We start from the raw sequence: 14,416 nt of genomic DNA on the forward strand, positions 1-14,416 counted from the left end.
GAACATGCTTAGGATTCTGAACAAATAAGAAAAACGGCAACTTTCTTAAAAGTGGGTGTATTTGGAAAGTGTAACACTGTGTGTGTATTGTAAACCACTGTAAGATGTTTGGAATGAGGGTGCAGAGATGGTAAAAGCAGTCTTGGCATTCTCAGTATGTCACCACAGATATGAAGTTCAGGCTCGATCAGGAAAGAAGGCTAGACATGTGGTCTAAAACATGTGACATGCCATACTACACAACCACTTATCCTTTCATGAACTGATTTTATCTGAAGACTTTGAGCCATTTAATTCTGTTCAAGGCGATAACTTAGAACTAAAGGGATAGCTCTTGAAGAAGGAAAAATATAAGCCAATAAATAAAAGTTAAAAACAAAGATTTCTTTTCAGTGTGTTCTGCTTATATTTCAAAGACAGAACATTATAATCTGGGAGGAGCAATGTTGGCATTAGCTATGTAAAACACAACCAGTGCCGAAGGCATAATAATCTAAATTGATGACCCCATGGGTAAAAGAAATACCTGCAGTCTAGGAATTTATCATATCATTTTCAGAAACACCATAATTTGTTCAAAAACTGTTATTCACGAAATCTCTCCTTAGGTATAACTGTAAATGTGTATATATTTGTAACAGGCATGCACTAACCGATATGGTCATACTTTACTGAGAGAGTAATAGCAATGACATCAGGTAATTCACTAACATAACACCTTGGTCAATTGTTTGTGCACTCCTGATAAATGCCTCTCTGAAACGGAATTCAACGTTTTGAGAACTGTTGAATGGTAATAACATCCACCATGCAGGTTAACTGCTAGCATGTCACATGGGTAAGATATAGATATAGATATAAATGGGAAGATGTTATTTGATGAGCAATCACTCAGATAAAGAAATAGTTGATTGCAAAAGAAAAATCTCGGCAATACTATCTCTAAAACCTGAAAAACAAATGTCATCAGTTAGTTGATTTGTAAGATGTTTGTTATTTGACTAAAAAAAAAAAACAAAAAAACAAAAACAATTCCATCGGGATTTAGAATTGAATACAGAGTTTTATAGCTGCATTTTATTATATGCAAATCATACCTGAATAAAGTTGATTTAATAAAAGAAAAACTTTATAATACATAAGCTGTAAAATCCCAGGCAACTATAAAATGCCATTGCTTTCCAAAGTGTAATGATGAGCCCAAGGTCACAAGCTATGCCAAATATGAAATACGGATTTATCAACTATTCAAACTACTGAGAAAACAATGAGATACGATTACATGGATATATAGTTCTTATAGAAGATGCAAACATCTACATAAAATCTATATGAAATTTTTATACTATACCTATATTTATATTCTATCTATATTAGTCATATAAGTATATAAATATATCTATATATTATATCTATATCAGTTCATCATGTTTGTAATGTCTTATTACAGAATAAAAGTGATAGAAAAGAATACATGATCACATGGAAATATGGCCACAATATGTTACTTTTACAGAAAAAGATTTTTAATGCTAAATTACTTATAAAAATAGAGAAGTATGTGCATATTTGTATAGGGTAATAAGAATCAAACCAAAGACTTCATAGATAATATGAATACTAAGCTACATGTCCAGTCCAATGAACTTGTTTTTAACTTTATAAAGCTATATTACTAAACATTAGTTAATTCTAAGAAGTAATTAATAAATTATTTGCGGTTTTTAAAGCTTATCCCTACTTTTAAACTTTAAAAAGTTAATATGTTAATTCTATAATTGATTTTTCCAAGTAAATTACAATATTACAACTAAACATCATGGTAACTCAAGTAGAGTTATGAGTGGCTCTGTAAGCTACCGGTGACATTCAAGTTTTCTACATGTGGTACAAAAAATCCAACATTATAAGTTGAAATCCTCGATAGGTCTGCAAATGTAGTACTTAAAGATGAGCTTATATTAATTTTATTTATTTGATTTTAATTTATACACATAGCTACACTGAAATGACATAATATTTGAAATGTTTTTGATCTCTCTGGATAGTAGAATTACAGCTGACATTTTTTTTCTTCTCATGCTTTTTCCTTGCATTTCTGTTTATCACTTACATATTTTTTTAAAAAAATATTTTTTGAGGTAGTGTCCCACTAAGTAGTTCTGAATGGCCTGACTCTCACTATGTTGACCAGGTAGGCTTCAGAGATCTGCCTGCCTCAGAGGCATTAAATGTGTGTTTCACCAAGCCAGCAAAATGCTTTTCTAAAGGTTGCTCTGTTGTTTTATTTTGTGGCTAATGATTCCTTGTTTATTCCTTAATGCCTCTAGACCTGCAATTCATCACTCAATGAGAACTTTGGCAGATAATTCATAGGTGTGATTCCTCACCCCACCCCCGAGACACACACACACACACACACACACACACACACACACACACACACACACACAAACAGACACCTCTGCATTCATATGCACAATTTATACATAAAAAAGTGTATGAAAGCACTTGTTCCCATGGGGTTTATCACATTAACTTCATTTTGGTACTTTGTAGGTTTTTTTGTTTCCTTGTTTTATTTACTAAGACAATGTGCTGGTCTGGAAAGTGTTATGTAGATCAGGCTGACATCCAACTTTCAGATACCTGCCAACCTCTACCTCCCAATTGCTGGAACTAAAGGTGTACACCAACTACCATACCCAGTGAGCACATTAACTTTAATTCTTAAGCACTATTAGTTTATAGTTTCAAATAACAGCAGACCTAAAAGTAAAGAATGCTGCTTTTTTTTTAAGAAAAACAAAAAATCTAGCCACATCAGAGAATTCAGTTCAGATTAATCCTACAAAGTCAACAGAAAGAATAAACAACCAAGTAGTAGAAAGTAGTATCATTTCTATATTTTTGTGCTGTATATCTGGTCAAAACATTCCAAACTAGGGCTGAAGAGATAGCTCAGCATTTAAGAGCACTGGCTGCTCTTTCAGAGGACCCTGTTTTGATTCCCAGCACCCACAAGGTGGTTCACAAATGTCTGTCGCTCCAGTTCCAGAGGATCAGACACCCTCTTCTGGCCTGTTCAGGTAACATGCACACACATGGTGCACAGAGATACATTCAGGCAAAAGGCCCACAAATACACAATAAAGAGTAATGAAAAATCTTTTAAAAATCCAACGTATGGAGGGTTAAAAACCTGTCAGGCTTTCAACTAAACACCCAACAAACCAACACAGAGGACCCATTTAAATGATCACAATGACAATCTGATAAACCATAAGGATTGTGAGCACTGGAAAGGGGGCAGAAAATCACTTTGTACGACATTCGTACTTTAGCAAAAGCTGTCACTTGGGTTTCACACAGAGGAAATCAACAGAAGTAACTTGAAACAGTTTTCTTTATGGCAAAAACTGCAATAAATTGCAAGTGCTGTTCCACTGTCCTAGGCTGCAAATAAAACTTAATATTGACCTTCAGGTGTACTGAACTGGAAAGTGATTTTTGAAGATGAGAATGTCTGCCTAACAACTGTGACTAGAAGAGCACAGCTGCCTAAGACTGAAGCAATCCCCTGATATATTTACACAACAAATGGCTTGCATACTGTGAATGACACTTAAAGCAACCTGACATTCAACCTTAAGGAAACATGGCCTTGTCCTTACCCAAAGACTGGTAGAGCTCTGTCATTTTGGGATGGTCCCAACAAGTTGTTTGAGTCTCGTGGCTAAAACACAAAAGATAAAGAGAGACTTTAGAGTCTACAATGTGCAATAGCAAAAGAAAGACAAATGGTTTCACTTCACATTGCTACTTCCAAGAATTTCCACAGAGTTCTTCAGACTATCTTGCTTGCAGAAAGGCTCCTTTGTTTTCAAAGGGAAAGAGCAATACTAACATGTTTAGTTCCAGAATTTGTTTCTTTTTCACACCCACACATTGATTGAATGCACTACTGTTTTTTGATAAATTTGACATTGACCTTGCTATATAATCGGTCACGATTGCCTCACTTCTCCACTGTGAAACATACAGAAAGCAAAATGACAATTGTCACTCAGCTCTGTCACTTCCATAATTACAAATCACCTTGGCCCTCCTTCCATTACTTTCTTTTCCATGGTCAGACCTCATATTGGTGACACCTATATTCCATTTCAGCACCCAACTAATACATCCTATCATTCTTCTTCTTCCCATTACTTTTAGAACGTCTTTAAACTCAGTACTCTATAGACCACCTCCCTTTTCCCCATATTTACTTAGAGCTAAAGGGAGCATTCACACTTCTCCATTTCTTAAAGTGTGGTTGCCTGCTATTAGCTCCTGCCACAAAAGGAACAAAACACCTTTGTTCCTCATTCAATTGCATGAACAAACCTAGGAGAGATAACTACATATACTTTACCTTACTTTGGCCCATCTACATGAATCACCATAGCATCATATTTCCTGTTTTCAGAGATTACATGGTGAGCTTTGGGAGAATAAAATGCAGCTTGGAGCAATATTTCAGCATTCATATGCTGAGCCTATTTGTTATCTCTTAATGGGAAACATGGGGGCCAGAAATGGAAGAAAGAACTTCAATTTGGGCATGTCAGGGGGCCAGAAAATATAGAGGACCCACACAAAAAGAGGAGTTTGAGGAAGCAATAACGTCAAACGAACTCAGTAAAGGTTTTGAACTTTGGGCTTTATATCCCAGAGGTGATGTAATTTGTGGCCCATGTACTCACCTAGTAAAAAGGCAAAGAAATAACTGACACTGAGAACTGACACATCGGAACATAGTCTTTTTGTTGCCATGCTGTCTGTCCCCAAGTTACCATTCATTACAATAGAGATGTGGAAGCTTATGAATGATACTTCCCAGAGAGCAAAAACTATACTCACCATGGATTCGGTTAAAAAGAAGTCATAAGGAGAAACACTTCAAGTACTTTGATAAATACAATCATAACTATCATAAAGACATATGGAAATTTCTCAAACAGTACAACTTCAAAGACCAACCTCCCTGTGAGATTTACAGTGCAGTAACTGAGCTGTAGAGGCTACTGGAATCAATTCGCAAGAAAATGTTCACTTGCGAATGGCTCTCATTCCCTTCCAAATGTGTCCATTTCTGTTTTACTTTTCTGCAGAGAAAAATTCACATTTGAAGAGTGTCAATTAGGGCTATCAGTTGAGGGAATGTAACGGAGTGACATGGAAGTCGTGGGGAGTGAGGCGGCAGACACTTTAGGAAGGTTTGGGAAAGCCCATGACCATGCCGGTTTATGATGTAGAGAAGGAGTAGGCGGGACTGGTACTTTATATGCACAGCACAAGGAGGCTGCAGCTTGCAGCTTCAGGGAAAAAGTATTGCTTGTTCTCGAGTGATTTGTAGCTCAAAAAGTGACTGTGACTCCCAATTCCATAGACAAGGGCTCCATCCAGAATTCCAGCTTCTTCCCTTTCCAAAGTCCATATAGATGTAAGCACTAGTGAGAGGATAGGGGAAAGGATGGAAATGCTCACAATACGGTCCTTACTAGACACACAATGTCCCATTTCCAGGATTTTGGGTGAACTATGACATCTTTCAAGGGACCTGCAGGAAACTGTCTGGCTAAGCTGATAAACCTGACCAGGCAGTGACACATAACCACTCTGAAAAGCAAACATCTGAAACTGATTTCACATAAGAGAAACAGGGCACTGAAATAAACTTGTAGCAAATGGAATTCGTAAAGGAATGAGAAATGTGCATACAATTTCCAGCAGAATTCCACAGAGAGAAAGCGCTAACAGGAGTTTGATGTAGTCCCCCACACCCCTTATCCAAAAGACAAATAAAACAGAAGCAAGCTCGTGTTTATCAACATATCTACATTCCTAGTCTTTTAATGCCAGTCATTGAGCAGGTTAAAAATTATGGAAAGGGTCTTATAAATTATGTTTTCATTTATCAGTCTTCAGCAAAATAGGAATTTCCATTGTGAGAAGAGAGAGAAACTGCCAGCCCCATCCCACCCTTCTTTATTTGTTTGATAGGTTCTATTCTCCCAATCTTCTAAGATTCCAGAGTTTTTTTTTTAATAAAACAGCTAAAAGAACTCCTCAAATAATTCCTCAAACCAGCCCTCTTTTATCTCCCTCTCCTTCAACAAACAATTTCTTTTCCTTTTCAAGCAATGCAAAGTAACTGGAAACGCAGACGTAGATTTCACCTTTGCAGTCTGAGCTTCACTTCAACTGCAAAGCAGCACTAAGAGAAGGAAGTGGGGAGAAGAGAAGAATAAAGGGTATGATTGATCCTCAAAATCAGAAAGATAATCTTTTCATCATTTAACACTAATATGCTTGGCAACATAGTTGAATGAACATCAAATTGGGGGATAAGAACCAAATATTCACTTCACTCCATATGGGGATTTTGTGTCGGGAGTGAAATCAAAGCCCTAGAGGAAAACACAGTAAACCTCCTCCCTCAAAATACAGGAAGACAATGGTAGGCACACATTTACCTAGCTCAGATCTATCTATATTCTATCTTGAAGGACACACTAATTTAAGGGAGGGAGAGGCAATCTGTTTGGATTTTGCAGTTGCATTTGTTACTCTGTGACTGTCTTTAAAAATCCAGAAAATTCTTGCCTTTTTCAAGATGGGTAATTCACATTTACCTGGAATATACAGGTATTATAAAAAAATAAGCTCTGCTCTTTACACACCAGGAAAATAATACATACATACATACATACATACATACATACATACATACGTATTCCAACAAAAGAGGGTATTCTTAAACCTGCTCACAAGTTATTGAGTACATCTTTGCTCGGCCTTCCTGAGAACAATGATGTTCAATATAGACCACAATTCTTTATGTACACTAACACTGACACTGACTACATACACAAACCTGAAAACCCTCCTCAAATCTTTGAAACATGCTATTGATTTTAGTCTCACAGATACTAAACCCTCACATCAGATACCACCTCTCTGAGCAATCTTCAACCTAACTCCCCACACACACTTTATGTGTACAAACCACAAATAATCTCTCTTTTCCTTTTGACACCGTGATGTAAATTAAAGTACTAAATCACTGCCTGTGACAAAAGATCCTAGCAACACCTACTTGTCAATAATCAGAAATTAAAGCATTACTCTACTGAGCATAGGGTTGACCTAATTTCCTACCATAGACTTTGAATTTTCTTTCACCTTTTTTAGTTTCAAGTAGTGTGCAAGGTTATTATACCCGCCTTGGAGCTGTTCCTGCTGTCAGTGCTAGAATAATCAGACTTATTGGAATTGCTTTTGTAGTTTCTTAAAAACAAACATTAGACACATAAAAGTAACAAATATCTAAGGCATGTACTGAGGAAATGGCAGTTGCCTAATTAAAGTAAGATTTCTTTCTCAACTACTGTTTTTTTTTTTTTTTTTTTTTTGGTACTGAAAATTTTCTATATTCTTTCCACTATTTCCCAGGGATGAACTAATCACTATAAGCCAGTGCAAAAAAAAGTAGCCTTCTCTTGTGCTTTGTAGAGGATTAGGGTTTGGCTTCATAATAATCTGGAGCACACACACACACACACACACACACACACATGCACAGAAAGAGAGAGAGAGAGAGAGAGAGAGAGAGAGAGAGAGAGAGAGAGAGAGAGAGAGAGATTTCCTTTTAATTTAGGAATCAGACTCTTTCTAGAGGAACCTTGGCATTTGCATGCTGAATTGTTGAACTTGGCTAGTACGGCTGGAATACTGGCAGGGTGGGAATGGGAAATATATTTAGAAGTTTCTGCTACTGTGGGGAAGGGACTACAGTGGCTATATGTCTATCTAAGCATCAGACTACAGTGGCTATATGTCTATCTAAGCATCAGAAATACTATTCTGGTTCCCATTTCTTGTTCTCAGAGATATTTAACATTTTATTCTCTTTGGCTCAACTCAGAGCAAAGATGATGGCCTTGGTGGCTGTTCCAGCTGTTACTTGTCTTCCCAGTTCTATTTGCTTTTCAAGGTTTACCTCCCACCCACCCTCAACTTTGGCCAAAGCAATCTCGCTTTAGGGTGGTGTCCAGTGCAGCAAGATCAAACAATGAGGACTGAAAACAATTCCACAGTGCTCAAGGGTCAGAAACCTTTCATATAACTGTGTTGTTTCATTTGCTCTTGTCGCATTTTTAAAAGCAAGGGTATCCTGCCTAGAAGGGTTGAAACAAGGAAATAAAAATATCTAGGAAAAAAAAAAAGATGGTGGGGTGACAAGAACAGACAGCAGGGACCAGGAGGAGCTTATTGATAAAGAAAAAAAGAATGTAGATTTCACTTAGTTTGTTACTTAAACCAGAACGATGATTTTTTTCTCTGGTGTTAAAGAATTTTATAATTAATACTATGCTCCCTTAGTCAATTAACCCCCTTCAATTTAAGTTTCAAACTTAACTTCACATTTAACTGAGATTAGCATTGCCTTGCCCTTTCCATTGTGATCAGATTAGGTATGACAAACTTTGCTTAAAGAAAACCTGGAGGAGCAGAAATGGAACCCTGACAAAGACTCTGAACTCAAAAGTAGCCCAAGAAATAAACGATAATAATAGCAATCAATAGAAAACGCCAAACCCTCGAGTCTCTCTTTCTTCTCTGCCAATTCCTAGACTTTTAGGCTTTAATTGTTCTTGTTTTCTTTATTTCTCCAAGTCCTGAAGCATGGAATAAGCACAGGAGAAAACACAGCGAGGGAAATGTCAGTTGGAATCCTCAGAAGAAATCAGGCAGAAAGTTGACCTTTTGGCACTTAGCAGTGCAATGCAAGGTAGAACCGCGTGCGCCCCTTTCTCCTGCCAGGTCCAAAGGCGGTTTGGGGGAACAGCTTGCCTGATTCATGTCCACACTGGCAGCCCGGAAAAGAGCAAAAAGCTCCCCGGGCCCTATCCTCGCGGGAGGAGCGAGCTGTCCCTCTCTGAGCAAAGGGAGAAATCCGCTTTAGCTCTCGGAGCCTGTCCCAGCAGCCAGGAAGGAGCTGAGTGGCGAGCACTGGCGCTTGGGTGGAAGCCCCAGGGACGCACCTGCAGAAGCTCCCAGGACGGCTGGGAGAGCTGCCCCTACTCCTGGGTCTAGCCTACACCAGCCACCACCGCCTCTGGTCCAAGTTTTGCCTTCTCCTGGCAGCTGCTCGTGCCACAAGTGCACGAATTGCGGAGATAGGAGGGGGTTCGGGGCCACGAACCACTTACCCTTTGAGCTGTTCCCTCATGGTTGTAAGGGTTTCGCAGGCAGACAGGGGCGGGAGCTTAGCGTGGAGGAGTAAGCTTGCCCAAGCCTCGGGGCTCACGGAAAGTCGAGCGCCGCCGCCCAAGCTCGCAGCCGAAAGCACTGCGGAGGAGCCGGGCTGGCTGGCGGGCTGGCGGGCGGGCCGGACAGGGAGGGGGAGCTGCGTGCAGACGGGGCGGGGCCGGGCAGGGCTCCGCCCCCACCTAAGGACCTGGGAACCTGAACAGCCAGGGACAGTGAGTGCTTTCAAAACAGAACAGAAAAAGAAAAAAAAAAGCAAAAAACAAATAAAAGGATATAAACAAAGACCGAAAGGAGTTGAGGGTAGACCCAGGAACCTGGAAGCCACATGTTCTCTTGCCTGAATCCCCTTAAAAATCCCCTGGCAAGACTACTTGTTGCCTAAATAAATGACCTAGGTGCAAATGACCTCATCACAGATAATTAGTGTGTGGGCTTAGAGTTTTCCTTTTAGAAAATGAAAGAAAAAATAATCACATGAGAAGGTATTCTCCTCCCTCCTCCACCCCTTCTTCAGTTAAAAATTAAAGGAGTAGGGCAGGAAAACATGAAATTCAAACTCATCCTACTGGATAGTTTTTTGTTTTGTTTTGTTTTTGTTTTTTGTTTTTTTTTTCTTAATTTGAGACAGAATCTCTTACATAGTTCTCACTATCCTGGAATTCACTGTGTAGACCAGGGTGTCCGGAACTCCTAGAGATCTGCCTGCTTCTTTCTCACCAGTGACAGGATTGAAGGTGTCCGTCACAATGCCTGCCTACACTGGGTTCTTAAGAAACACGTATGTTGGTGATATGGCATTGATTCTCAAAATGTACTTCTTGGACTAACAGCTCCACCATAACTTACAGCTTCTTAGAAATGGGAAAAACCCCGGGGCCTTAACCTGGATCTACCAAATAAAAAAGAAAAAATCTGAGCATACTAAAGTTGGAGAGGCACTGCTATAGACTCACAGAACAGTACCACCAGTGGTTTTGTCTTAAGTGTTGGGAAAAAGGTAGAAGTATCTCTTTTCCAGCAGTGCACTGGATTTGAAAAGATATGTAGGCTTGATGGCCCAGTGTGACTCATTTCAGAAGCTGCAATAGGAAGGTAAAGTTAACTACACACAAATGTTTTGAGCTTGGAAACATTCCCAACAGAAGAAAGCCTTCATTAGCACAAGAATTTTCCACAATCTCCATATCTTCATATCTTAGACTCCAAGGAGTTAGTCTGTGTTTTCATTGTTTCTCTTTCTTCCTTTCTTGGTCTTTTTCTTTTTCTTTTTCAACCATTTGTTTTTCATTCTTCTGGTGAAAATTCATCCACTTAAGCCTACACTTTAAATGTATTCCTTTTTATTATTTTAAATATCATCTTTTCTCTCCTCAACATTTTTCCTTAGACTGAGTTGAAAAGACTGGCAACATCAATTTCCACTTACTGGTGTGTCACAGAACAGCAAAGAGGCGGAAAGGGAGAAAGTAAAAAGGGGATTCGGGGTTTCTTCATTACCTTTGACAAAACAGATAAAAATGTAGACATTATCACTAAAGCTATGTGCCTTTAGGTAAGACTGGTGTTGCTATTTTAAACCAAATATGTTACTTTTGGCATTTCCCTTCAAAGACTGGGTCTGCTTTTGCAATGCCATAGCAATTTTGAGCCAGGAAGCTGAAGAGACCCTGTTATTGTGGTCTAAGGACATACTCAGACTTATTTTGGGGTGAGGGTGTCCTTAGACGTAAAAGTAGATTCTAGATCTGCCTCTATCTTTCTCCAAAGTGGAGGGATTAGTGGCCTTTGATGAGAAAGTAGTGGCTTTTGCAGTAAATCAGTGAGAGTAATCTTTATGTCGATGCTGAATATCACTTAAATATTGTTTACTGTAAGGAGAACGTACAAACCCCATAGCACGGACACTTGGAAATATAAGAAATCAATTGGCTAAAGATCTGCAGCCCCTGTTTGAGGAGGCTTGCTGTCATTCCCTTTCTTTGTTTTCTGTTGGTTGGTTGATGGTTTTACATTTAAGTGAACTGCTCAAGACTTGGGAGTTCTGCTGTTTCTCCAAACTATAAATGCAAAAGTCTATTTTCCTTCTATCCAATTAGAGAACTACTAAGAATGATTTGTCAGGGAAAAGAATAGAAAACATAGAATCACTATTCAGAGTTTTGTAAATTTGACAGATGGCAATTCTCAAAAATATAGCATTAAGTTCTTTTTTAGACTGAAGCTATAGGCACTTAAGCACTTGTTCCAAAATCTTGATATCATTTTAGAAAATACTGAAAGTATTAATAAGGAATGACAGAGGCATCACACTCACTGTTTTGTTGTTGATTTCAGACATATTGTGAGTTTTAATTAGTAAGTAAAGGTATTTTTAAAGCACAGGGTTGTCTTATCTTCATTTTCTGTGCAAATTTTATGGTGATATTATATATGTGTGTATGTGTGTGTGTTGCTTATTTAGAGTAGCTGTTTCATATTACTCTAAATTTTGCATGATGTAGGGGATTAAACCTATAGTATTCACTAAACTATGTCACGATTTTCCCTTATTATTATTATTATCGTTTTGTTTTGATTTGAACCACAAACCAGAAAAGGACCCAGAGTTCCACCATGAGAAGAAAATCCATTTGAAAACTTGACTACAGATCTTCCCATGAATGAGCTCTTTCCCTCACCATCATAACTAGAACATAGTAATGCAAGAGCTGGAATTAGATCTTGCTTCTGAGAGTTATGAGAGTTATGGTATTGGCCTCTCTGCTGCACTGCCACGGTCAGAACCACTCTCCTATCATGAAAAACGTCTCTGTTGTCTTTAGTGTGCTCACAAGCAAGCTCAACTGATAGATCAGAGCAAAGAGAGTAAACTTGGTAGAAATAGAAGTAAAAATGGAACGAAACATGTAGGGGTCAAGAAGGGGATTCAATAAACTTTCCTATAGCTGAAAACATTCTTCTTTCAATCACTTAAACTTTGCTTGCACCTTCGAAAAACTAGTTCTCTAACCTAATATGTTGGGCTACATATTGTTCTCCTCTCTTCCTTCCATGCCTATTCTGTGTTCTCTACTCTGCTCTGTGCCCCTAGGAGGCTGAAGCTCTATGGAATCGGGCTCTCTTGCCATTTGATTTCCACTCACTTTCAACCAGTGGGAGGCAGTGATGAAAGGCCCACGGAAGAAGATGAAAGGGAAGAAAGAAAGTGATAGCTAGGTATTTATTTCTCTAGCTCCCACCTGCTGACCCCTGGCCTGGAAGTGTCTTGGTTCTTTGACCTGTAGCCACAAGTCTTATTGGACAATTTTTCCTTCAGGTCCAGCATTCTGTGGGTGCCCCTAGCCATTCCTTTCCTTTACTCACTTTCACAATTTTACCATTCCTTGTTTTATGCCACCTTGCCCAAATCTTTGAAATAGCTTTCTCATTATACTGTCTTCAAGTACCCACATTGAATGTACTATGTTTCTCTTTGAATGCTGACCAAAAAGAAACCATTCAAGCCCAAGCCACCTTCTAGAGCAATAGATTAGACAACAAGAGCTACATAACAAATGCTATTTCACCCCTTGGAGTAGAAAAGCAGATGAAACATTCTTTGGACAAATATTTATATAAAGTTCCTATTAGGTCCACAAAAAACCACACTGAAATCAAAATGATAATATAAATAGGTGCAAAGGAAAACAAACTCTATTCTTTCCAAGATCTTTGGTGGTATACTTGCCTGCAGGAGGGATTGCCAACACAGAAGTTTTTTAAAAAATAAGAAAAGTCTACTGTGGAAATCTAAAGTTGATCTGTACTTGAAAGGTGTATGTGGGACCTTCTGAAAGATGAAGTGATGTAGCTACAAATTTGGCTTTATCATATTTGTCTTTTAAAAAATCACTAGAGTAATAGTGTGATGGCTGGTCAGAAGGCAATCTGGAATTGCATTACCAGGAACAATGTTACTGCAATACAAGGAGGATATGAAGGAACAATGGTGGTAGCAGAAGGAATAAGAAATTATAATATAAAGTAGACATTAAGGGATCCCTGACTGACTTAGATGTATACATAGAGAAGGAAGAAGTGACATGGTAGTCCTAAACTCACTAGCATCACATGAGGAATGTTAAAAATGTTCCAATATTCTACACATAACCAACACAATATTATTACATTCTAATTTAATTGGTCCTGGGTATTGGGATTTTTAAGGCTCTTCAGGAAAGTCTAACATATAACCAAGAATGAGGCCTTGTCTTAGAGTTCTTTTGCTGTGAAGAGACACCATGACAATGGTAACTCTCTTTTTTTTGGTTTTTTGAGACAGGGTTTCTCTGTGTAGCTTTGGAGCCTATCCTGGCACTCACTCTGGAGACCAGGCTGGCCTCAAACTCACAGAGATCTGCCTGCCTCTGCCTCCCGAGTGCTGGGGTTAAAGGCATGCACCACCAACGCCCAGCTTGGTAACTCTGATACTAGAAAACACTTCATTGGGGGCTTGCTTACAATTTCAGAGGCTTAGTTCATTATCAGCATGGCACAAGCAGGCAGCCTGACAAAATGCAGGCAGAAATGTTGCTGGAGAAGTAGGTGAGAGCTACGTTCTGAAGTGTTGGCCAAGACTGGCTTTGGCATGGGTTTTTGAAACCTCAAGCCCATCCCCCAGTGACACACTTCTTCTAACAATGCCCCCCTCCTAACTGTTGTACTCCTTCTCAAATAGTGCCACTCCCTGATGACTAAGCATTCATATATAGGAGCCTATGGGTGCCATTGTTATTCATACCACTACAGATCTACTAACCCAAGGTGGATTCCAAAACTGAATGGATAACATTTAACCAACAAGAAATGCCACAACAGGATAGAGGTTGACAGGACAGATGCTAAGTTAAATATTGAACATAATGAGATAAAGATAGTTGTGTGGTGTCAAAACTGATTAGCAGAATAAGAAAACGACAAGGAGTGGGTTTCCTGGACATTCACCAGGGAGGTGGCCCTGAGAAACATCTTCATTCTCTTAGAGCCAGCTTGCTCTAAGAGCCTCTATATGAATTGTTTTATTTACTTGCAGCCAACATTAAATATAACCTGTACC

General features: G+C 38.8%; 1 protein-coding gene across 7 annotated transcripts in view; it reads right to left on the minus strand.

Moving 5' to 3' along the window:
* Dmd (dystrophin) overlaps window positions 1–14,416 on the minus strand; it is a 1,637,847-nt gene that overhangs the window by 140,849 nt on the left and 1,482,582 nt on the right. For 4 of the 7 annotated variants that reach the window (XM_035449896.1, XM_035449898.1, XM_035449895.1 and 1 more), the window contains exons 1-2: window positions 9,261–9,433; window positions 3,675–3,736 (exon numbers count right to left, since the gene is read on the minus strand). In XM_035449896.1, coding sequence (XP_035305787.1) covers window positions 3,675–3,736; window positions 9,261–9,280 — 82 coding nt within the window. In that variant the 5' untranslated portion in view covers window positions 9,281–9,433. Of the gene's footprint in view, window positions 1–3,674; window positions 3,737–9,260; window positions 9,434–14,416 lie in introns of those variants that run through there. The other 3 variants (XM_035449892.1, XM_035449894.1, XM_035449893.1) reach the window with 1 other exon arrangement.

Source organism: Cricetulus griseus, chromosome X (genome assembly GCF_003668045.3).
Source record: "Cricetulus griseus strain 17A/GY chromosome X, alternate assembly CriGri-PICRH-1.0, whole genome shotgun sequence".
Taxonomy (NCBI): Eukaryota; Metazoa; Chordata; class Mammalia; order Rodentia; family Cricetidae; genus Cricetulus; species Cricetulus griseus.